General features: G+C 43.4%; 1 protein-coding gene across 1 annotated transcript; it reads left to right on the top strand.

Annotated features, from left to right (window-relative positions):
• Nucleotides 1-540: 540 nt before the first annotated feature.
• On the top strand, nt 541-26,468 carry LOC120034507 (zinc finger protein 652-like). Its single transcript, XM_038981093.1, is given in 6 exon segments — nt 541-792; nt 6,993-8,490; nt 9,026-9,173; nt 10,884-10,999; nt 21,405-21,549; nt 22,779-26,468. Coding segments are annotated over 5 exon segments (2,202 nt in total). The 5' UTR covers nt 541-792; nt 6,993-7,299; the 3' UTR covers nt 23,381-26,468.

Genomic DNA, 26,468 nt, shown 5'->3' with positions numbered 1-26,468 from the left:
GATTTCCTGTTTGTTTTACACAGTCAGTTGTGGGCACTACAGTAAATATTAAAATATAATTAACTTATTCGCATGTCCGTAATTGGCATACTTCAAATGACAATTACACATTTTAGTACCTAGGTCAGAGGGGAAAGTTGCTAAATATACGGTTGCACATTACACATTTAATTTTAGAAGGGTGGTTACAGACGGGAATAACGGAGCAGTCTCAATCTACTGTGTTTGGTTAGTACAGACATCCATCCTTATTGGCTTCTTCTATGTCCAGGAAATGGGCAATGAAAAAAATGTATCTAACAGAAATCTCCATCTGTGCATTGCCATTTAGATGTACATTTCATGCAGTAGTTCGCTTTTTCCAGTAACTGATTCCGTGTCTAATCCAGCTCTGGTTTTCTTATAATTTCCCGGCTAAAGATGGGGACAGACACGAGTGCGCGCATCGTGCCCTGTCTGGTTTGGAGGGGAGACGAAAAAATTGTGGCGCGCCTACCCAACCCAGACAGCCGCCTGCCTGTCAGTGCCTGGGATGAGCGAGGTCGGTAACGTTAGTGTGCGCGAGACCTTGTCTGGGCCACGTAGCGATGGATCTACAGTAGCACTGCTAACATATCAGTGTCATACATTCTAAAAATGCATTAGGTAACACATTTGCAATCGAGCATGCAATAGGATTATCAAACAGTGGTGAACCGCAACAGTAGCTGGCTCTTTTTGTGCGTCTGCAGCACTCCAGAATCCCTGCAACTCTGATTTCACGAAATGAGAAAGAGGGCGCTCTCACCGAAGGTAAGGTATAATTTATCTCCCAAGTTATTGTATATTTTTTCATGTATTTACAAACATGACATTTGTCTACAATGCAAAACAAATGAAGTATTTTCTTGTCTTGTTTATTATCAAGCTAGACTGCTGACAATAAACCGTCATTGAGTATGTAACGAGCTGTGCGTTATCATGCTAGGTTTTTCATCGGGAATAGGATTTTCTTTTTAAAGATTCTTGTAGCTATGATTGTTAAACAAGTTTATTAACAAATAATGACATGTTTAACCTTGTATAATATTTGATACTGCAAGATTGTATACTGGTGTAAAATATCGGTTTAGCCGATTTATATCTGGGAGGTTTTGGGTTAAAAAAAGTGAAAGTCGTCTGTGATTAGCTAGGATTTGCTAGCTAACGTTAGCCGTGTGCCGTGGTAATTCACATTTGCGCTAGCTATGTTAGCTAGTATTATTTCTGGGGAAATGGACAGTGCGTGGCGAGCTTGATTAGCTAGGTAGATGCATTCAAATTGTCTTTTGCTAGTATGTCGATTTCAAACCAATGTAAAATAAAAGCATCTATATTTAGATAGCTACTGTAAGCTGAATCTACCTTGTTAGTTGTTTGTAAGCTAATAAATTGGCTAGCCGAACGGCCTTCCGTCCGACGGTCTTGACCAACCAATGTTTCCTTTTTGTTTAACCCTTTCTTTGCACTTATTTTATAAAGTTGGTTGTTACCAACAAAACTGCATTCAATCGTGTAACAGTTAATATGCGTTGTTTTGGAGTTTGTAGGATTCAACTAATATATCCATGCGTATTTTATCAATTGTTAGTATTTTGAAAATATATCGCGGGTTGGTAAAGTTAGCGCCAAATTGACGTAGTTAGCCAGTTAACCTAGCCAGCCAGCTGGCGAAATAGCTAGCTAGGCCAGATTGATTGCAAGCGAAGCCGAGTTAGCATTCGTGCTAGATAGTCTGTTATGTTTGAGAAGGGGGCAACGGATTGCTTTGCAGTGTGTCAGCCGTGATTTAGGCCCAGCTGCAGCCTTGCCAATTCTTGCGAAACAAAATGTCAACTTTTATTGAGCACAATATGTCGGTTGTGCAGACGCTTTTATGAGGTGTCTTTTGCCATGCACACGTTCGCTGTGTGGAATATAGCCTAATTTCTAAAACAACATTTAACCTCCAGTTCCTTCATAACACATTGTCAGACCCAACTTCATAGATAAATGTGTTTGTCAATAGTAGCTAAATGGCAAGCTCTCACGAATGACTGACATATATTTTAAGGGCTTTCAGTATTAATGTTTATTAGTGTTTTTACTTTAAGGTTGACAGACTTCTCACCTGTCAAAACTGAGACTCACCATGGACCATCTCATTAACCTACGTTGTTGCATTTCATCATCCGATCCTTCCTTCCCCCTCTTCCTGTGTTGTCACAGAGAGGGCAGTGGTGGAAAAAGTACAACATTCTCATACTTGAGTAAAAGTAAAGATGCCTTAATAGAAAATTACTCAAGTAAAAGTGGAAGTCAACCAGTAAAATACTACTTGAGTAAAAGTATTTGGTTTGAAATATACTTAAGTATCAAAAGTAAATGTAATTGCTAAAATATACTTCAAGTAAAAGTGTAAATAATTTCAAATTCCTTATATTAAGCGAACCAGGTGGCATCATTTTCTTGTTTATTTTAAGTTACTGATAGCCGGGGGCACACCAACATTCAGACATCATTTACAAACGAAGCATGTGTTTAGTGAGTCCGCCAGATCAGATGCAGTAGGGATAAGTGTGTGAATTTTGATAATTTTCCTGCCCTGCTAAGCATTCAAAAGTACTTTTGGGTATCAGGGAAAATGTATGGAGTAAACACTATGTAGTTTTCTTCAGGGATGTGGTGAATTACAGATACCACAATTTTTTTTTACTTAAGTAGTTATTTCAAGTATTTTTACTTAAGTACTTTACACCACTGAGAGAGGGAAAGAGCAAAAAATAAACGTAGGCCATGCATTTGGTTAGAGTTTAGGACAGAGCAGAGGCTTGTGGAGGTTTAAAGCATGATCGCCTACCACTGCTGCCCTTCTATCTATACATGTGGAAAGCTTAGGCACAAATACTTACAGGGGCATGGGGCTCCCCTCCTGTGTGCAACACAGTGAGCTGGTTAAGAAGGTCTTGTGAGTTTGGAGTCAGGAATGTGAGCTCTCACACATTTGCCTCAAAGGGAAAGCTCATTAAAGTCCACAGGCAGAGGGAGGGTGGAATTCGATGACGCAGAATAATGCATTGTAACTAAACCTCTGGGAAGGATTCACCTGACACACTTTGATGCATACCCTCGACAAGTCACTATCTACATGCAATTTACCAACATGAAGTTGCGATTACCAACTGCACAGGATTTGAGCCCATCTTGCAGACACTTTAGATAATTTTTTAAAAACAACTAATTGACCAATGTTAGTTCAAATATTTGAATTCCATTTTTGTTCCGTTTTTTTTTTCTTTTTCTGTGAGCTCATTGCAGACATTGCGCAGTTTCTCTAGAGACAAATCAGATCAAGCCCGAACTGTGCGATGTAGTATGGAGTTGTAGTTTCCAACGGGCCAATATTCTACAAAGTGAGGAATAGGGAGCAGTTGCTTTGCAAGGTATCTTTAACTGAAAATACATGATCTAAGTGATTGACAGTTGGTATTCAGCAGTCATACAGTATGCCGTATTTACTTTGAAGTACTACTGAAATAGTGATTTTTGTCAAACTGCATAGGCAGCAGCTCTATAGCGATGAGATGACTTAGGATTAAATAATAGTCATCAATTAAAACAAATGTAATATACACAACATAAGTATTTGATTAAAGTAATGTGAATAAATGATGGCTAATAAGTGATAAGCAGTAATGGGTAGTCACTACCTCACTGCAACTTGTATTAATTGTTTTATTCTGTGTTCCAGCATTCAACTCCCATAATACACAGTGCATTTAATGTATAAAGAAATAATTTAAATCGAAAACGGTTTATTTTTAATAAGCAAGCTGAAACAGGACCAAACCTCAAAAGGCATGAATCGCTCAGCACTACCAAACTGGAAAAAGCGGAGTCATAAACGACTGAATTTACACTGAATTTAACCTCGACATCTGACAAGGTAATCGTACAATTACCACTGATATTGTGAAGTCTGCTCTCTTCCTGCTCACCACATCAAAGGGCTGTGCTCTCTCATTGTGAGTGAAACTCTACTGTGGCTCATCTAAGTAAGGATTTTACTAAATGCGAGTTGCGTAACCTCAGCTGTCCTGTGTGTGGTTGTGGAACGTTTGCACATGCTCTCTGTTTGATCATGTTAATGACCGGAACAGCACTATGTTTGTGCAAAGTTGTCATAAGTTCTGGTCCAGTAATTTCTTTGCAAATCTACACTGAGCAGAACGAACCCTCGGTGTAAGGCACGTGTCAAACTCATTCCACGGCGGGCCGAGTGTCTGCGGGTTTTCACTTCCACCCTTGTACTTTATTGAATTAAGGTCACTAATTAGTCAGGAACTCCCCACACCTGGTTATGTAGGTCTTAATAGAAAGGAAAAACCAAAAACCTGCAGATGCTCGGCCCTCCGAATGAGTTTGAAACCCTTGGTGTAAGGTTAGGCCTACATCCGCCTGCGCTACACATCAGGGAAGCCGTGACTCATTTGACACACACTCCACCCAGGGGGATCATCAATGCACAGGCCTCTTGTCTTCTTGACCCTACTACATTCCTGTGCATAAGCAGCTGTTAAGAGAGTACAGGGCCTATTGAATTGGTTCCGGCAGCTCTAACATCACGTCTGCACACGGGGCAGGAGAGCATCTTGAGGGCGTTTTTAATGCTCCAGTAGGTGAGACGAGGTGCTCTATGGCGCGCAGTGCTCTCCACTCCCTCCTCTTGTGGTTGTAATGCACCTAGAGCGGTCCAATTCTCAGAAAGTCAACATGCACCGGAAGAAAGGTGGTGGGTGGGGGTGTATTGTTTTGCTTTTGTCTAAATGCCTATGCATGTCTGTCCTCTAAATAAAATAAAAAAGTGTCAACACATAGCAGTAGGCATTTTGTTTGAGTGCTTGCATGTGTAGGCATGTGTGTATTTGAGTCGGACTGTTCCAGAATTGTACTTCTCGCAACGTGAGTGTAGTGGTTAGAGGAGGTGGACCCAGAGAGTTTGGGGCTGTGTGTGGAGCTCGGCTTCAGACACAGTCCAGCGGCCTAGAATCTGTTATTAGAAGTCCTCTTTGGCTTGATCAGAATCACTCTCCACATCATCGGAACAGACTGCTTTTAGACTAGGGCTGGGAATTGCCAGGGACCTCAAGATACGATACTTAGGTACCGGATACGATATGTATTGGGATTCTCACGATTCAATATGCATTCCGATTCGGTACTGCAAATTAATTTTTTTATTTAATTTTTTTTCTTCCAATTTGATGTTCCAAACATGTTGCTCACTATATGTCTTCTGCAGAGAGACGAGAAAATGAGTTTATCAGTCATGGAAATAAGAGCTGAAAACATGTTCGCTCACTGTTTAAAAATAAGATGGGGAACAGACTGTAGGATGAAAAATACCAGCGTTTTGGCACAGGTTTCTAGGAGTGTGTGTGTGTGTGTGTATATATATATATATATATATATATATATATATATAATCAAATCATTACTTGGAGTCAAAGTATCAGTGATGTGTAACTGTACATTTTCCCCCATCATTATTGTAGACTGTCTGTAGCAGAATAGTTATGAAGTCATTGTTTGAAAGGTATAAAAGGTGTGTTCTCTAATATCACTATCTGTCTTGATTATTGCATTGATTTGAAAGCAGCTGTGGAATCTCCCTGTATTTAGTTTTGAGTTAGGGGGGGAGGGTTTGCTAAGACTTGAGGTGGGTTGTAGGTTGGTTGTGACGGTTAGCCTATATTGGGCCGTTGAGCAGAGGATGTTTGTTGTTTATGAGAGAGGAAATGTTTTTTTCTAGTGGCTCTCGAAGTCGTTGCAAGTCAAGAAACCAACCCCAGTGCTGAGTCAGCGTCTGTGCCCAAGGTCATTTGGGATCAAACGTACATGTGGAAATAACAAAAAGCGTAAATTTGTAGCTACGTCTGACTTACTAGTGTCATATCCTCGAGCACTGTGCCTCGAGGGTCACTGCCATGACAGTGTTATAGGGGCAGGCAGTAAACGACCCCCCCCAAAAGCCAAGTAACAAGAATAATGCAAGAGCTTCGTTTACATTTCCAAACTCTCGCATATATTTGTTCTTTGATCACATGCGCTGTGCAGGCTCACTCACTCACACAGAGACGCTGATGTACAGTTTCCTGTGGTTGAGCTCGTTTACAGCTCCCCTACTGTGGTTATTTTGTGCTCTGTAACTGCCACAATAGGTGGGTGTGTGTGTGTGTGTGTGTGGGGGGGGGTGGGTGGGTGGGTGGGTGACATTTATAGGCGTTACGGTACGAGTGCAAATCATACATGCATTGAAGTAGCACACAACTTGATCAGAGTTCAAGGAGCCAATTGAAATGAGCAAATTGCTTACTTTTTCAATAAGTTTGTCGAAAGATAGGCCTACATAATTGCCAATTATCATTGCTCCGTCATTAATCGTTATTGCAAAAGAGACTGTGTTCTCAATGACTTACCTGGTTAAATAAAGGCAAAGTAAATAAAGCAAAATTGTATATTTCATACCAGCTTACGAATATTGTTATATGGCTGTGTATTAACTGCTATTGAAATGTGAAAGCTAAGATTGAAGTATTGTGGAACTGGTGTTTTGAAAGCCGACATGGTTTTCTGATTAAATGTGACCGTATCGTTTTTTTTTTTTTTATGATTATGATGGCAAATATCAAGTCTGCTTAGCAAGATGGTGAGATTGATGAAAGATGATTTGACCTGAAAGCATAAATAGATTGTGAAGAGCAGGAGAAGTGTGTTTTGGGGTTAAGTCCTCTCTCACAGAGCTCTGATGCGTGTGGTTTGGATGTTCACACACGCCAGTGAAACAGTTGCGGTGGAGCATGGCTCAGTCTCAGTTCACAACGCCTTCCCCAGGTTGTAGTTTCACATCAGACATACTCACTCTGAGGCAGCACCACACGCTTGTCACAGGTTTGAGCCTAATCTCTCGTTCTCTGTTTCTCTTGCTCTCACAGGCGGCAGATTGCAGATGGCTCCTGAAACGAGGCACAGAAGTTCTGACTTCGGCTCAAAGTCCGGCGTGAAGCTCCCCCTCAAGACGGAAGGTTAAAGACGGAAGCCCTGACGGACCATATAACATTGACAGCCTCGAGTGAGAGACTAACCTGAGAGGCTTCATCTGCGGAGAGACCGAAACCTCAGAGGTTGAAGAGCAGACACCCCAGCTTCCAGAGAAGCTTTGAGAGTCGAGCTCAACAGAAGCCTATGGAACAAAGCTGTAGCAGAATGTCACTCACGGTCTGTCCTCAGTCTTAAGCATGGATGCCCTGTTTGAATCTGGGTGACGCTTTCTTCCCTTCCTCCTTCCTGTCTCCTCAGTGGCGGGAGGGGTGGGGGATTGCTTCCGTTCCCCCTGCCCCTCCTTACAACATAGCGAGGGTACTCTCACAGTTTAAGAATACCAGCACTGCTAACAAACCTCTGGCTGTGCTTCAACTAGCACTACTACAGTCTCCCCCTCCCCCACACATGAAATCCTGCCAGAGCCTGAAGGGAGAGGTGTCCAGCCCAGGTGGGATGTCACAGGAGGGGCGCAGAACGCAACAGGTGGCCCAGTCCTACTACCACTCCCCCGCCCCAGACCTGGACCTAGCAGGCAAGCTGTACAAGCGGGAGGGCGGGGGCAAGCCTTACTCTGTGCTAGTGGACAACAAGATGGCAGCCAAGACCCCCATGGGTGACCAGACTCCCAGTCAGCTGTCCCCGCAGCATGTCACCTCCTCCCAGCAGCAGTACTACAGAGAGGGGACAGTAGGGCAGGAGGGGGGCGCACAGGGGTTCCAGGCAGGCAATGGGGGCACCTCTGAGGACTCTGAGGAAGAAGAGGAGGAGGAGTCCTTCAAGCGGGAGCAGATCATCGTGGAGGTCAACCTGAACAATCAGACACTTAACGTATCAAAGGCGGACAAGTCCGCCCCCCAAACGGATGCCTCAGAGAGACACTGCAGCGAAGAAGAGGAGGAGGAGGAAGAAGAAGAGGAGGAGGAAGAAGAAGAGGAAGATCTGGAGGAGGAAGATGAGGAGGAAGAAGAGGAGGAAGAAATAGAGAGCCGCAGAACGAGAGCCAAGAGGGCCCGGCGTGGGGTGGCCCCCGCTGCCAGCCAGCCCCGGAGGAAGACGCAGTGCACCGCTCTGAGCACCACCGGCATGACCACCAGGGGCCGACGGAAGAAGACCACCCAGCCGCCCAAGAGGACGCGTCGGACTGCCAGGGAGGGCAAGGGGACCCCCTCCTCAGCTGGCTCTGCCACGGGGGATAAAGTGGATGGGGAGGAGCGGGAGACGCTGGCGTGTGAGAAGTGCCCCCGCGTCTTCAACACCCGCTGGTACCTGGAGAAGCACATGAACGTCACACACAGACGCATGCAAATCTGTGACAAGTGTGGCAAGAAGTTTGTCCTGGAGAGTGAGCTGGCCTTACACCAGCAGACTGACTGTGAAAAGAACATCCAGGTAAGGAGGAGAGCTGGGGGGTGTCCTAAATGACTGCCTATTCCCTATACCGTGTATTACTTTTGACCAGAGCCATGTGGGGGCCCTGGTCAAAAGTAGTGCACTATGTAGGGAAAAGGGGGCCATTTGGGACGCTACCCCTGGTCTCTGCTTTTTAATTAGATGTACAATGTGTTTTTGACCTGAGCAATCAAAATGAGTCCATTGATTAGGTACTTTGGCTACAGTTACGTACCAGGTACAGTGAAACTAAAATCTCAGTTTGTCATCAAGGCCAGATTTCTGGGGTTTGAAGGATGTAAGAAACGATTTGTCCAGCAGAGGGAATCGGAGCGTTAGGAACCAGCCTAGACAGATACTTTTACAGCAGTGTGGGAAATACCATCTGCAGCTTCCAGACATTGGGGTTGTCTCAGCTCCTGTCTCCTGTTCTTGGATTCTGTCAGGGTTTATCGGGGTAATCAATGTCACAAAACAACAACAATCATCACCTGTTTCTTAATGCATTATCTGTGTGTGGTGTTCTGCTGCTCAGTGCGTCTCCTGCAACAAGTCTTTCAAGAAGCTGTGGTCGCTGCACGAGCACATCAAGATCGTGCACGGCTACGCGGAGAAGAAGTTTGCCTGTGAGATCTGTGACAAGAAGTTTTACACCATGGCTCATGTCCGCAAGCACATGGTTGGTAGGTGGACTCCAGTTTGTCTATTCCTGCTCTTCCTGGTAACTCCCAAATGTCCCTAATAGGATATACAGTGCCTTGCAAAAGTATTCATACCCCTTGGATTTCTTCACATTTTATTGTTACGAAGTGGGATTAAAATTGATTTAAATTTGTCAACAACTTTCTCAAAATACTCTGTCAAAGTGGAAGAAAAGGTGTAATTTTATTATATTTTTTTTATGTATAAGTTCAAAAATATTGTTGTTGCATAAGTATTCAGCTCCCTGAGTCAATACATGTTAGAAACACCTTTGGCAGCGATTACAGCTGTGAGTTTTCTTGGCTAAGTCTCTAAGAGCTTTACACACCTTTATTGTGCAATATTAGCCCATTATTCTTCTCATAATTCTTCAAGCTCTGTCAAGATTTTGAAGTCTTGCCATAGATTTTCAAGTAGATTTAAGTCAAAACTGTCCCATGGCCACTCAGGAACATTCACTGTCTTCTTGGTAAGCAACCAGTGTAGATTTGGTTTTGTAAGTTATTGTCCTGCTGAAATCTGAATTCCTCTCCTAGTGTATGGTGTAAAGCAGACTGAATCAGGTTTTCCTCTAAGATTTTGCCTGTGCTTAGCTCCATCCCGTTTCTTTTTATCTTGAAAACCTCCCCAGTATTTGCCGACGTCAAGCATACCCATACCATGATGCAGCCACCACCATGCTTGAAAATAAAGAGGCAGTTACTCAGTGGTGTGTTGAATTTGCCCCAAACATAAGGCTTTGCATTTAGGCCAAGAAGTGTATTCATTTGCAGGATTTCTTTACTGTCCTGTTGCATACAAGATGCATGTTTTGGAATATTTGTATTCTTCTTTTCATTCTGTTCTTTAATTGATTATTGTGGAGTCACTACAATGCTGTTGACCCATCTTCAGTTTTCTCCCATCACAGCCATTGAACTGTGTAACTGTTTTAAAATCACCAATGGCCTCATGGTAACATCCCTGAGCAGTTTCATTCCTGTCCTGCAGCTCAGTTTAGAAGGTATCTTTGATGTGTTTGGGTGGTTTAATACATAATCTACAGCATAATTATTAACTCGGCCATGCTTAAAGAGATATATTCAATGTCTGATTTGTTATTGTTACCCATCTACCAATCACTGCCCTTCTTTATGAGGCTTTAGAAAAAATTCCCTGGTCTTTGTAGTTGAATCTGTGCTTGACATACAATACTTGACTGAGGGACCTTACATATGGGGGACAGAGGAAGAGTTAGTCATTTAAAAATCATGTCAACCCTTATTATTTCACACAGAGTGAGTCCATGTAACTTATGTGATTTGTTAAGCCACAGTTTACTCCTGAACTCATTTAGGCTTGCCTAAACAAAGGGGCTGGAATTATTCTTCCACTTTGACAGAGTATGTTGAGTAGATTTGACAATTAAATCCATTTTACTTCCACTTTGTAATATTTTAAACGTGAAGAAATCCAAGGGGTAGGCATACTTTTGCAGGGCTCTGTACATCATCTCAACTGGAAGTAACTCACTCGCTTGCCTTTCTTGCTCTTTCGTGGCGCTACGTTCAGATCGCTCTCTTTTTATTGAGAGAGAAAATAAATACTCTTCACTTTTGAGCACCATGAAACACTGTTTTAACGCCCCAATATCTGTCCCCTGTCCCTCTCTGGTAGTTGTCCTCCTTTAACCTGTTCCTTTCTCTCTGCAGCTCACACTAAGGACATGCCGTTCACCTGTGAGACCTGTGGCAAGTCGTTCAAGCGCAGCATGTCCCTGAAGGTTCACTCCCTGCAGCACTCTGGGGAGAAGCCCTTCCGCTGTGAGGTGAGCTGTTTAGACTTGCAGTCGCACTCACTGTCCCTCTCACACTCAAACACAAACAGACTGGAACAGAAGATTTATTTCACTTTATAGAGTATTGGAAGAGATGGAGACACACTGTCAAAAAGAAAAAGGAAAGAAGAAATCTGAAACTGAGGCTTGAAAGCAAAATAAAGATATTTATTAAAACCATCATGGTGCCCTTCAAAATCATAAATTAAAAGTGACAACAAAACACAAATGTTTCGGCCTCAGGCAAACAGTCGGAATCGTCGGGACGCACGTCTGGCTTCTGTTTCAAGAATAATTGCATGTCACATGATCAAGCAAGAAAACACATCAGAACGTCTATGAATCAGTACCTGGTACATTAGAATGCATGATCTCGATTATATACAAAAGCCAACAGAGAAATGTCATCAAATATTGCTTTTACATGTACCATGTGATCATTTCCTCAGAATATATAACACAGGATTGTAATAGAGTAGGTTGCTAGAGAGACCACTAGATGGGGGTAGGAAACACCGATAAGTGGCAATATACCAGTTACAGAAACCCTTCAATAACAATTCTTCATTCATGCATGATGGGATGGAGAGTTTTTAAATAGAACATCCACCTGCATTCGGTCTGGAGAAGATTAAGTTCAAGATTACTTTTATAGTGTATACACTTTTTTTTTTTTTTTCATGAATATTCGTTTTATAAGGACAGTGTTTTAACAGAGAATGAATAGTATTCATGTCAATGTATTCATATTTGTTTTAGAATCCTTTAAATATTGACTTCTAGCTGGTGAGGTTTGAATTGCTAACTCAAACAAATTGGGCAGGATTTAGACAACTATGGGTTGTTTGAACAGAAGAATATGTATGGCCTGCTGTGCTGTGACAGCTCCAAAATGGTGATTACTATTGAACCAAGGCACACTTGACTACATATAAATGTTTATGGTCACACAGTTGTAGCAACGGCTAGCTGGTGTAAGCAACCAGGTCTAGATGCAGCATGTCCATGTCAAACATTAGCAGACCATGAATACACATGGTGTACAGAATAACTGGAATCAAAATACAGACGGGTAAAGTTGGATTTTTGGACTTTTTACTTTTTTTAAAGACCCAGTGCAGTCAAAACTCTGTTTTTTCTGTGTTTTGTGTAATATTGTTGTACGACAGCTGATGAAACTAACACTGTAAAAGTGTGAAGACATTTGATAGGTGTTAATTCCTAATAGTTGCTAGTTTTTTTTTTTTTGTCAACCATCTACATAGGACCTTCTAATCAGGTTTGAGCAGTTAGAGAGGTAACTCTGAGTTCAACTCGGGATAACCAGTACAACGAGGCTCACCGTTTAGCAAGGTACATTTCTATGGCAAGGAATCCTTCATAACTACCTGCCCCGGGTCAAGTAAACTCCATTTATACTGAATGTCTGAGCTGTGAGTTGAGGACCAATAAATTCAGATTCCTTCCCTCTCGCATCATCCCCTTCATGTGAGGAAGACGACTGAATATTCAATTGTAATGTTAAAATTCCTATCACGTTCCACATTTTAGTAATGACAGAATGCATTGAAACTTCACACACAGTACAACTTTTTGTATGACTTAATACAATTATTTTATCGCTAAGAGTGGGAGGTGCTTTGAAAAGCACAGCAAAGCCGGCATTAACGATAAGTAATAAAATAAAAACAGCACTTTTAAAAGCCCGTTTCAGACCATAGCCTGCTAAATTTGCAGTACAACATTTCTTTCAATTAGATTTTGGTACAAATTTAAATGTGGTACCGACTCGCCCATGGATTGATGTTTCAGCATGGTCTTAATGAAGAGTTCGGCATGTACTAGCCAGGTGTGACATTTACACGCAGTTATGAGCCTGCTAGAGTTAGTGGCAGGCGGACGAGCAATATCCACCATCGTAGTATGGATTAAGCCTGAGCTTGAATGTGAAGCTAACTGAAGCTGGCTAGCCTTAGAAAACCCTGAGTAGATCTAGCTTCCTTCGTAGTATACCCCTCAAGTTTTGCATGGATGGAGTTTTGGTTTGCCTGGTGACATCACTAGGTGGTATAAGTTAATAGACCAATAACAGAGTTACAACGTTTGCTAATATACAAGATGGCGCCGAGGAACATGGCTGACGTTTTACAGTCTCCCAACCAATTGTGCTATTTTGTTTGTTTTTTTGTGTTTTGTGTAACTTATTTTTTAATGTTGCGGCTACCGTCTCTTATGACTGAAAATGACTTCTGGACATCAGAACAGCGATTACTCAACGCGGACTGGAAGAAACGTTTTCCTTTGGTGAGTCCTTCGAGAGAGATGTCCTGCTTTCACTGGAACAGGCCTTTTGCGTGAAGAAAAGGGTGCCGCAGATCGGACAGCCTTCTGAGAATCCGTAGGCGAGCGAGTGGGCTCCCACTGCCATCCGTTCTTCTTGCTAGCGTGCAATCATTGGAGGGTGGAATTGATGACCTACGATTGGGATTGTCCTACCAACGGGATGTTTGGGACTGTGGCATCTTGTGTTTCGCCAAGACGTGGCTGAACGACAATACAGACAAAATAGAGCTAGCGGGAATTTCCATGCACCTGCAGAACAGAGACTCTACCTCTGGTAAGACGAGGGGTGGGGGTGTTTGTCTATTTGTCAATAACAGCTGGTGCGCGATGTCTAATATTAAAGAAGTCTCAAGGTATTGCTCGCCTGAGGTAGAGTACCTTATGATAAGCTGTAGACCACCCTATCTACCAAGAGAGTTCCCATCTATATTATTCGTAGCCGTCTATTTACCACCACAGAAGGAGGCTGGCATTAAGACCGCTTTCAACCAACTCTATAACGCCATGGGCAAGGGAGAGGGTGCTCACCCAGAAGCGGCACTCCTGGTGGCCGGGGACTTTGATGCGGGAAAACTCATATGTTTTACAAAAAGTTTACCAGCATGTCACATGTGCAACCAGAGAGAAAAAAATCCTAGACCGCCTTTATTCCACACACAGAGATGCATACAAAGCTCTCCCCTGCCCTCCATTTGTCAAATCTGACAATAACTCTATCCTCCTGATTCCTGCTTACAAGCAAAAACTAGAGCAGGAAGTTCCAGTGACTCGCTCAATACGGAAGTGGTCAGATGACGCGGATTCTACACTACAGGACTGTTTTTCTGGCGCAGACTGGGGTGTGTTCCGGGATTCATCCAATGGCATTGAGGAGTACACCACCTCAGTCATCGGCTTCATCAATAAATGCATCGATGACGTCGTCCCCACAGTGACTACGTACATGTCCCAACCAGAAGCCATGGATTGCAGGCAACATCCGCATCGAGCTAAAGGCTAGAGCTGCCGCTTTCAAGGAGCAGGAGACTAATCCGGATGCTTATAGGAGGTCCCGCTGTGCCCTCAGACGAGCAATCGGGCAAGCAAAGCGTCAATACAGGATTGAGTTTGAATCCTACTACACCGGCTCTGATGCTCGTCGGATGTGGCAGGGCTTGACAACTATTACGGACTATAAAGGGAAACCCAGGCGCGAGTTGCTCAGTGGCGCGAGCCTGCCAGATGAGCTAAATGCCTTTTATGCTCGCTTCGAGGCAATTAATACTGAAGCATGCACAAGAGCATCAGCTGTTCTGGATGACTGTGTGATAACGCTCTCAGTAGCCGATGTGATAAAAACCTTTGTGCAGGACGGCATTCACGACGCTGCTGGGCCAAACGGATTACCAGGACGTGTACTCAAAGCATACGCGGACCAACTGTCAAATGTCACTGACATTTTCAAACTCTCCCTGACCGCGTCTGTAATACCTACATGTTTCAAGCAGACCACCACAGTCCTTGTGCCCAAGGAGGCGAAGGTGACCTGCCTAAATGATTACCGCCCCGTGGCACTCGCGTCGGTAGTCATGAAGTGCTTTGAAAGGCTGGTCATGGCTCACATCAACAGCATCCTCCCTGACTCCATTTCGCATACCACCCCAACAGATCCACAGATGACGCAATCTCAATTGCACTCCATACTGCCCTTTCTCACCTGGACAAAGGGAACACCTATGTTAGAATGCTGTTCGTTGACTGCAGCTCAGCGTTCAGCACCGTGGTGCCCACGAAGCTCATCACTAAGCTAAAGACTCTGGGACTGTATAACTCCCTCTGCAACTGGATCATGGATTTCCTGAAGGGCCACCCCCAAGTGGTAAGAGTAGGCAACAACATGTCTGCCACACTGATCCTCAACACTGGGGCCCCTCAGGGGTGTGTACTTAGTCCCCTCCTGTATTCCCTGTTCACCCACGACTGCATGGCCAAACACGACTCCAACATCATCATTAAGTTTGCTGACGACACAACAGTGGTGGGCCTGATAACCACCGACGATGATTAGACGGCCTATAGGGAGAACTGGCAGTGTGGTGCCATGACAACAACCTCTCCCTCAATGTGAGCAAGACAAAGGAGCAGATCGTGGACTACAGGAAAGGGCGGGCCGAACAGGCCCCCATTTAACATAGACAGGGCTGTAGTGGAGCAGGTCGAGAGTTTCAAGTTCCTTGGTGTCCACATCACCAACAAGCTATCATGGTCCGAGCACACCAAGACAGTTGTGAAGAGGGCATGACAAAACCTTTTCCCCCTCAGGAGACTAAAAAGATTTTGCATGGGTCCCCGGATCCTCAAAAGGTTCTGCAACTGCACCATCGAGAGCATCCTGACCAGTTACATCACTGCCTGGTATGGCAACTGCTCACTACAGAGGGTACGGCACAGTACATCACTGGGGTCAAGCTTTCTGCCACCCAGGACCTATACAATGGGCGGTGTCAGAGAAAAACCCATAAAATTGTCAGACTCCAGTCACCCAAGTTATAGACTGTTTTCTCTGCTACTGCACTGTAAGCGGTACCAGAGCGCTAAGTCTAGGACCAAAAGGCTCCTCAACAGCTTCTACCCCCAAGCCATAAGACTGCTCAACAATTTAATAAAATTGCCACCGGACAATTTACCTTGACCCCCCCCCCCCCCCCCTTTAGTACACTGCTGCTACTCGTTGTTTATTATCTATGCATAGTCACTTCACCCCCACCTACATGTACAAATTACCTCAACTAACCTGACCCACATACACTGACTCGGTACCGGTGCCCCCTGTATATAGCCTCGTTATTCGTATTGTTTTACTTTTTATTATTACTTTTTATTTTAGTCTACTTGGTAAGTATTTTCTTAACTCTTCTTGAACTGCACTTTTGGTTAAGGGCTTGTAAGTAAGCATTTTACCTTAAAGTCTACACTTGTTGTATTCGGCGCATGTGACAAATAACGTTTGATTTGATTAAGTGATAATGCCCGAGACGCCTGTGTTTGGAGGATATATTGGCACGGGTGTTGTTCGTCGAGGGCATGGCCGATTTAATTAGGGCCGATTTTTCAAGTTTTCATAACAATCGGTAACCAGCATTTTTGGCCGATTACATTGCATTCCACGAGGAAACTGTGTGGCAGGCTGACCACTTGTTACGCGCGTGCAGCACTGGAGCAAAGGTATGTTGCTAGCTAGCATTAAACTTATCTTATAAAAAACAATCAATCTTCACATAGTCACTAGGTTAACTACACATGATTGATGATATTACTAGGTTAACTAGCTTGTCCTGCGTTGCATATAATCAATGCAGTGCCTGTTAATTTATCATTGAATCACAGCCTACCTCGCCAAACGGGGGATGATTTAACAAAAGCGCATTCGTCAAAAAAGAAAACCATAAACATCAATGCCTTTATTAAAATCAATACACAGAAGTATATATTTTTTAACCTGCATATTTAGTTAAAAGAAATTAATGTTAGCAGGCAATATTAACTAGGGAAATTGTCACTTCTTGCGTTCATTGCACACAGAGTCAGGGTATATGCAACAGTTTGGGCCGTCTGGCTCGTTGCGAACTAATTTGCCAGAATTTTACATAATTATGACATAACGTTGAAGGTTGTGCAATGTAACAGCAATATTTAGTCTTAGGGTTTCCACCCGTTAGATAAAATACGGAACGGTTTTGTATTTCACTGAAAGAATAAACGTTTTGTTTCTAAATGATATTTTCCGGATTTGACCATATTAATGACCAACGACTCGTATTTCTGTGTTTATTATATTATAATTAAGTCTATAGAGCAGTCAGACTGCTCTATCAAATCTAGAGCGGTGGTAGGCAGCAGCAGGCTCGTACGCATTCATTCAAACTTTACTGCGTTTGCCAGCAGCTCTTAGCAATGCTTGAATCACAGCACTGTTTATGACTTCAAGCCTATCAACTCCCGACGTTAGGCTGGCAATACTAAAGTGCCTATAAGAACATCCAATAGTCAAAGGTTTATGAAATACAAATGGTAGAGGGAAATAGTCAACGTGTCATAATTCCTATAATAACTACAACCTAAAACTTCTTAACTGGGAATATTGAACCACCATCATATGTTCTGAGCAAGGAACTGAAACGTTAGCTTTTTTACATGGCACATATTGCACTTTTACTTTCTTCTCCAACACTGTGTTTTTGCATTATTTAAACCAAATTGAGCATGTTTCATTATTTATTTGAGACTAAATAGATATTATTTATGTATTATATTAAGTTAAAATAAGTGTTCATTGTTCATTCAGTATTGTTGTAATTGCCATTATTACATATATATGCACATGGGGACAAAGATCGTACTTTTTGGAGAAATGTCCTCTGGTCTGATAAAACAAAAATAGAACTGTTTGGCCATAATGACCATCGTTATATTTGGAGGAAAAAGGGGCAGGCTTGCAAGCTGAAGAACACCATCTCAACCGTGAAGCACAGGGACGGCAGCATCATGTTGTGGGGGTGCTTTGCTGCAGGAGGGACTGGTGCACTTCACAAAATAGATGGCACCATGAGGATGGAAAATTTGGTGGATATATTGAAGCAACATCTCAAGACATCAGTCAAGTCGGGAAGTTAAAGCTTGGTCACAAATGGTCTTCCAACTGGACAATGACCCCAAGCATACTTCCAAAGTTGTGGTAAAACGGCTCAAGGACAACAAAGTCAAGATATTGGAGTGGCCATCACAAAGCCCTGATATCAATCCTATAGAACATTTGTGGCAGGACTGAAAAAACATGTGCGAGCAAGGAGGCCTACAAACCTGACTCAGTTACACCAGCTCTGTCAGGAGGAATGGGCCAAAATTCACCCACCTTATTGTGGGAAGCTTATGGAAGGCTACCCGAAACGTTTGACCCAAGTTAAACAATTTTAAAGGCAATGCTACCAAATACTAATTGTGTGTATGTAAACTTCTGACCCACTGGGAATGTGATGAAAGAAATAAAAGCTGAAATAAATCATTTTCTCAACTATTATTCTGACATTTCACTCTACTATTATTTTGACATTTCACATTCTTAAAATAAAGTGTTGATCCTAACTGACCTAAGACAGGGAATTTTTACTAGGATTAAATGTCAGGAATTGTGAAACAGTTTAAATGTATTTGGCTAAGGTGTATGTAAACTTCTGACTTCAACTGTGTGTGTGTATATGTATCTATATATATATATGTGTGTGTGTATATATATATATATATATATATATATATATATATATATATATATATATATATTATATATGTGTGTGTATAGATATATAAATGTATACGTGTGTATATATGTGTGTGTGTGTGTGTGTATATATATACACACACACATATATATATGTGTGTGTATATATATAATATATATATGTGTGTGTGTATATATATATATATATATATATATATATATATATATAATATATATATATATGTGTGTGTGTGTGTAACTTTCTATATATATATATAATTCTGAATCGGCCGATTTAATTGGTATCTGCTTTTTTTGGTCCTCCAATAATCGGTCGACCTCTAGTTCCAATTTATCCTCCAAACACCGGCTTCGAAGGCATTATCACTTTTATACAACGTGTTACCAACATATTCAAATAATGATTTACATATTTTCATAACCTTTTTTTATTTTTTATTATATAATTCATACTATTTCATCCTTCCGCAAGATATAGTCCCGACACAAATCTAGGGTTGCTACCCAAGCCGGCTGGTCGTTCGGTCTTTTTGTTCGGTGTCTATGGACGCTACCCAGTCGTTCATTCTAAATGTTACATTGCCATACTGGCAGGCAACTTTCTTATCCCTTGCTTACTAGCTAGCAAACTATGGCTAACTTACAGTCACGTCAAACAGTGCAGCCAGAATAACAACAGTAGCTGCATTTGTTTAAGCTGTTTTCTAGTGATAATTATTTGGACACATCCATAACAATGAGCTAATGAGGCGCAATTTCGCCTGGCATAGAACATTTGCTCTCTCGTCAGGAAACTATTGTTCAGAGAAGCTAGTCAACAACACAGCTAACACAATCACTTCAAACTGAAGCTTGAAAGACTGCAAACAGGCTGCACTTTGTATCTGTTTCACTTTTCTCAATTTAAATTTCTTTGTATATATCCATAAAATGGAACCAACCGATATCATGATTTCGACTGGCTGAGAAACACTGCCTGCCTGTTTAGTCCCGACTCCTGACATGTTCTTTACTATGAGACACCTGTGGTAGCCATGCTGGTTAAGTGTGCCTTGAATCACAGTGTCACCAGCAAAGCACCCCCACACCACAGCACCACCTCCTCCATGCTTTACGGCGGGAAATACACATGCGGAGATCATCCGTTCACCCACACCGCGTTTCACAAAGACACGGCGGTTGGAACCAAAAATCTCCAATTTGGACTCCAGACCAAAGGAGACATTTCCACCGGTCTAATGTCCATTGCTCATGTTTCTTGGCCCCAGCAAGTCGCATCTTCTTATTGGTGTCCTTTAGTAGTGGTGTCTTTGCAGCAATTCCACCATGAAGGCCTGATTCAAACAGTCTCCTTTGAACAGTTGGTGTTGAGATGTGTCTGTTACTTGAACTCTGAAGTATTTATTTGGGCTGCAATTTCTGAGGCTGGTGACTAATGAACTTATCCTCTCCTTTCCTGTGGTGGTCCTCATAAGAGCCGGTTTCATCATAGAACTTGATGGTTTTTGCGACTGCACTTGAAGAAACATTCAAGTTCTTGAATTGTTCCGGATTGACTGACCTTCATGTCTTTAAAGTAATGATGAACTGTTGTTTCTCTTTGCTTATTTGAGCTGTTCTTGCCATAATATGGACTTGGTCTTTTACCAAATAGGGCTAACTTCTGTATACCACCCTTAACTTGTCACATCACAACTGATTGGCTCAAATGCATTAAGAAGGAAAGAAATTTCACAAGTTAACTTTTAACAAGGCACACCTGTTAATTGAAATGCATTCCAGGTGACTACCTCATGAAGCTGGTTGAGAGAATGCCAAGAGTGTGCAAAGCTGTCATCAAGGCAAAGGGTGGCTACTTTGAAGAATATAAAATATGTTTGACACTTTTGGTTACTACATGATTCCATATGTGTTATTTCATAGTTTTGATGTCTTCACTATTATTCTACAAGGTAGAAGAAATAGTCAAAGTAAATAAAAACCCTTGAATGAGTAGGTGTTCTAAAACTTTTGACCGGAAGTGTACGTGACTGTGTCGGGTCTAAACTGCCACTACAAATAATCAAGTGGCCATGTAGGTGTTCAATTACATGTAGTAGTATTAAGAGCAAAGTCATTTTCAGTTTGAATATTGCCCCTTAAAAAACCACGGTAATTCCTTACAAAAAGGAGCCATTTGCGGCTTCATTGTAACGTTCATTCAAATCGTTCAACTGAAATTGTTACTAAATAACATGTTCGGGGGAAACCAAACCCTCGTTGAACTCACCTCAGGTGTTCGTCTGCATACCCAGCATTCTGGTTTATAGGAAATTCTGTAGGAAGCAGGTACCACCTCCCCCTGGGGGGGGGGGGGCTCTGTGTGGCCAACCACAAAGGGAGGAGGGTTGTCTGGGAACATGTGGTTGGTTGGATTGGTGGGGCTGTGCGGGGTCCATGTGGTTAAATAAAGCAACTCCACTAACGTGTCATTACATTGTTATTAAAGAGTACTGCAGACCCAGTACTGCGTAGCGGGCTCCTTCTTCCACTGCATCTGTATTATGTGTGTATTATGTGTATATTATTATATAGTAGCCCTCATGAATTTCCATTCCAGGCATGATCGTGTATGTGCTATGTAGTCTAAATGGCTATGTCCCAAACGGCACCCTATTTCCATATATAGTGCACTACTACCCCCATATGGGTCCTGGTCAAAAAATGTTGTGCACTTACTAGGGAATAGGGTGTTGTTTGGGACACCCTAACTGTCTCTCTCTCTCTGTCTCCCTATAGAACTGTAATGAGCGGTTCCAGTATTAGTACCAGCTGCGCTCCCACATGAGCATCCACATCGGACACAAACAGTTCATGTGCCAGTGGTGTGGCAAGGACTTCAACATGAAGCAGTACTTTGACGAGCACATGAAAACACACACCGGTGAGACAGAGAACACACACAGCTGTTTACACTCACACACTCACTGAGGAATGTGTTTGACACAAACGTGCAATTACAAAGCTCACCCTCCAAGGACCTATTCCTATAAAAAGCCCCTTTTGAACTTTTCCCTGTCATCGGAATGTACAGAAACCAAATATTCAGATGCTAGTCTTCCAATAATGTTAGAAGCCAGACCTCTTCAGTCTTCAACGTTCGGATATGCTCCCTGGCCAAAGCCATCCCATTTACTGGAGAGTCTGCATGGCCTTCGGTCTTGATCCCTAGTCAGCCAGTGACTCTCCGTAGATGCTCTATAAACGGAAGTAAACAGGGCGTTCCAAGACGAGCGGTACCGAGACCTCGCCCAGTCTACATAATGAGAGGGTGGCAAAGCATCGGTGTTGCCTCTCCTCCATGTCTACGTATAATGACTACCCTTCTCCCCTGCCGCAGGCCTGTTTTTCAGTCTTTTTTAAATGTAATTTCTCCCTCCCTAGTGTGGGTGGATTCCCTGGATTCTGCCCTGGTGGTTATTTTTGTATGGTGTAATTATTTGACCGTCTCTCCCGGCCGCCGCTGACCAATTTGGCCTCCTGTGGTCGGAGACACACCCAGTGATGCCTTGTAATACACACTCTTCTCCTTCTTCATCCTTCTTTCTTCTTCCCCCCCCCCATCCTTTCCTCTGGAACTTACCTACTTCACAGAAGTTGCAGAACATTAACACAAGGCTCCAGTATAATATGTCACAATTAAATTATCCACTGTCATACTGTAAATGGTTTACCGGAGCCTCTCAGGAAGAAAATGCAGCTCAGATTAAAGCCTAGAGAGTTGCTTTGAGTATGCTGTGAATGAGTGTATTGGGGTGGTAACGGGCACATTGAATGAAAGGGTAATGAGAGCAGCTCTCGAATGGACAGCCGTTGTTTATTTTCACATCTCATCCCAAAGTGTGAACTGGCATCGCTGAGTGGGTGGTTAGACAGCAATGACCCCTAATACTCTCATACAGGGACCTTGTCTGAATGCAAAGTTAGCTTCATGAAGTTCAGAGAGCTTTAATCCGCACAGGACCAAAAGGTGTTGCCAGGTGGTATATTATTCTTCTCATGCATGAAGTTCTGTGACGTGTGAAAGTTAAACTAATTGGGGTGATTTAGTCCCTGACTCTCCTATTGCCTCTCTCTCGCTCTCTCCTTTCTCTCCGTCCCTGTCCCCTGCAGGAGAGAAGCCGTTCATCTGTGAGATCTGTGGGAAGAGCTTCACCAGCCGGCCCAACATGAAGCGCCACCGCCGCACCCACACAGGAGAGAAGCCGTACCCCTGCGAGTTGTGCAGCCAGCGCTTCCGCTTCTCCAACATGCTCAAGGCCCACAAGGAGAAGTGCTTCCGGGTCACCAGCCCTGTGACTCTGCAGGCCAGCAGCCTCCCCCTGCCTCTCCACCTCTCTGCCCCCTCCTCCTCTGGCCCCGGCCCGGGCCTCGCTCCCTCAGCTGCCACCACCTCCGCCCCTCTTTGCCTCAGCCCGGCAGGAGGGGCTCTTCCCCCACGCGTCCCCGTGGGACACGCCGCCTTCTCCCACCTGCACATGACCCCCTCTCACCATCTCCCTCACCACCACACGTCGCAACAGCAGCAGCACCACCCCGGCACGCCCCTGCAAGCACCCCCTCTCCCCCACCACCACCTGCCTGTGCCCCCCGTCTCCCCTCCCCCCGCTCTCTTCAAGAGCGAGCCCCTCACCCACTGTGGGCAGGAGGACAGCAGCTACCTGCGTTACATGGCACCGCAGGACAAAGGGCCTGGGGCCCCCCAGCATCACTGAAACCTATGTGGGCCCTGGGCTCCAGGCCTGCCTGCCACACCTCGATTACCCCCACCCCAACTCTCCCTGGCCCCTGGTGTAGAACGGCCCCTCGAAGACTGATATGAACAAGACACCCAGAGCTCAGTACACACCAGTGTGTGAGGGATACAGACAGGTACACTTTCAGTCTACACTTTAGATAAGTGAGTGACCCACTTAGCTAGAGGCCCAAGTCAACTGACACAGATTTTACAACCTCTTTGCTCATATCATATCTTGTGAAAATATTCTTAGAAAATCCTGTGTTCTTAGACAACCTGCCTCCCAATGGTAGAAGGCTGTGTGTGTACCGGTATGTGAGTTATCCCTTGATTGTGTCCATTGTATCCTCTCCACTGACAGCTGCTAATGTCATTATTCTACTAGTGGTTCCTTATCCAGGTAGCGGATCAGAACAGATCCATTTCATCAACTTAGTCCTTCACGTCGACTGACTGAAACAACGGTTGCACAATTCGGGGGAGTTGTAAGTCCTGGTCCTAAGGCTGACCCGTAGGTTCATGGGGTCACCAAGGTCTTGTTGAATGTTTACCATCCTGGTGCCAACTGGGTCTCCCTAAGGAATTCCACACTGGCTCTACCAGCAGTAGGCCAGGAATCACTGCCATAGGTCACAGTGGGGAGGTTAGAAAATGGCTGTTAGTGCTGCTACTAGTCTGTTGCAACAGAGATTCTGGTTAATTGGTGCTTTCCATTGCAGTACTACACACAGTTCTATACACAAGCTAGGTCTCGTAACATCTGGAGTGTAATGTAACAGTGTGGGATTGGCTGTGTTGTTGTCATGCAGTTCTGGGATTTGTCTTCTTGATTTACATACAGCCTTACAACTGACAAGGTCAGACGTTCCCAACAGAACAAACCTGATGAAGCTGAACCTGCCGATCATGTGTACACACACACACACACACACACACACACACACACACACACACACTTCAAAAAGCAGTACGTCATCAATGGTCTCACTTCACACAAATGCTTGTCAAGAGATTCTTTTATTTTTTTGACTTCTGTAATCGAAACAGTTCAATACCGCCACTGTGACGGGTTATCACATACGACCCAACCTGGACCTCGCATGTCTCTTCTGTCTCTCTTTCTTTCTCCGTCTCTCGCTTCCCTCTCTCGCTTTCTTTCTCGATCTCTTTCTTTCTCCGTCTCTCACTCCTCTGTCTCTCTCGCTTTCTTTCTTTCTTTCTCTGTCTCTCGCTACTCCGTCTCCCCCCCGCTGCTGCTGCTGAGATAATACGGGTCACCCTGTAAAAGGTCGTTAAAACACAAGGTTCTGACTTTTTTTCAGCACAACTCTTAACTGAAAAATCTGTATTTTTCCAAACCAGCCTATCTTCTACAGCTTGGTGTGGAGCAGGACACTTCTTGTTGTTGTAATGTAACGGTTTGTTCTCTTTAGTGTTACATATACTATAAAAGGTTACACAAACACCGAGGCCCTATCACGCACGTTGGCAAATACTGATGAATCAAAACATGTTGAATGTTGCCTAGATGTAGTGATATGGGCTAACGGTTTAGCAATCAAATGTGTTATTTTCTAGTAATATTTTCTGGAAATATGCTACATTCAGTTTCAGACTGAAGAATTGTTCTCGTCTCGCTCTGAACATGCTGTTGAGTGATAGTCATAGGAAAGGTTGGAGGATATGTCTAACATGCGTTTCAATATCTGGTGTAGATACATTTACTCAAAGAAATCACATTTGTATATGTAACCTTTTTTATTGTGTGAATGTTCCCGCTGTCCCATTGGTATGTTATTCTGACAGTCCGGTTGTTGTTAGAATCTCTCTCGGTCATTCATCAATACTGTCTTGTCAGATTGTTGGTAGTGGGTTGTAGGATGTTGTCGTCGTCCCCCCCCTTCACCCTGTCTGGGACTGTTCTCAGATAAGACTGAGTGTTGTAAGAGCAACGTTAAGGTGTGTGTTTGTCTCAGTAATGGCAAAATGGGACCCCTCTGGTGCTGTTGTAACAAAAGCTGCTTTTTACATCGTCTGGCCCTGGCCATATTCTTTCTGTCGTTCAACTCTCTGGGTTTCTCCCTCTGGGTCTCTCCCTGCTAAAGCCGTGTCATCTGTTGAAGGGGGTTCTGGGGGTGATTTTGTACACGCACACAAGAATTTGTCTGACATGTTTCTGTGGATTAACACACAATGGGTATAGCATAGTAGTGGTTCAGGCTGAGTAGTGGATCGGGTTCGTGTTTGTATATTGGGAGAAACTGAAGAGGAACCGTAGCAGTCCATTAGCAAGTCCCTGCACCACCTTGAGTTGCGGGTATTTGGCCCATTGGATTTGGTTTAACAGATGCCCACCCTCTAGAGAGCTACAACCATTCTGCCATTACTGTGGGTCTGTTAGTTGGGCCTCTGTATCAGCTTAACCACGAGTTACTTACTGTTTTTCATGGCGTTTCAGTATGAAGCTTTTTTTTCTTCTCTCGTTCGTTCGTTTTAAAAAGCTTTTCCATTTGTGTGTATCCTCTGCACTTTACTGCTGCGTGAGCGAGTCGCAGTGAAGGGAGGGACTGACAATGCATTGTGTGAGTGAAGTGATGTGTTGGGTCATGGAGGAGGGAGGTGGTTGGTTTGGTGAGTGGCTGTTTGAGTAAGGAAAAGGAGGAGAATCAATCTGGGGGTGGATAGCGTGGAAGGGACCATGGCATAAGGAAATGTTTTTGTTTAGTTCATATATTTGTTACGTTTTTTTTTCCTGTAAGTCAATAGACTGGCTCTAGTGTGGACTCCCAAACAGTGATCGAGTGGTGTTGTTCCTCCTGCTTTGGCGATTTTCACACGAGCCCCTCCCTGCTTCATCTGATCTGAAATACATTGAGGTGTTTGTCTGCCTCATATCCAGAGGTTCCTCTTTGTTTTGTGTAACATTTTCTCCTCCGATTTACTGTATGATTCTCCTCCTTTCATATTTGTTATATAGAATGCACTTTTGACTAAAATCCTGGCTAGTTAAGAAAAATAACAATGTATATTCTTTAAAGATGTAAAAAAAAAAAAAAAAAAAAAAA

The sequence above is a fragment of the Salvelinus namaycush genome, chromosome 41 (assembly GCF_016432855.1).
Source record: "Salvelinus namaycush isolate Seneca chromosome 41, SaNama_1.0, whole genome shotgun sequence".
Taxonomy (NCBI): Eukaryota; Metazoa; Chordata; class Actinopteri; order Salmoniformes; family Salmonidae; genus Salvelinus; species Salvelinus namaycush.
This window is presented reverse-complemented; position numbering and strand designations above follow the sequence as displayed.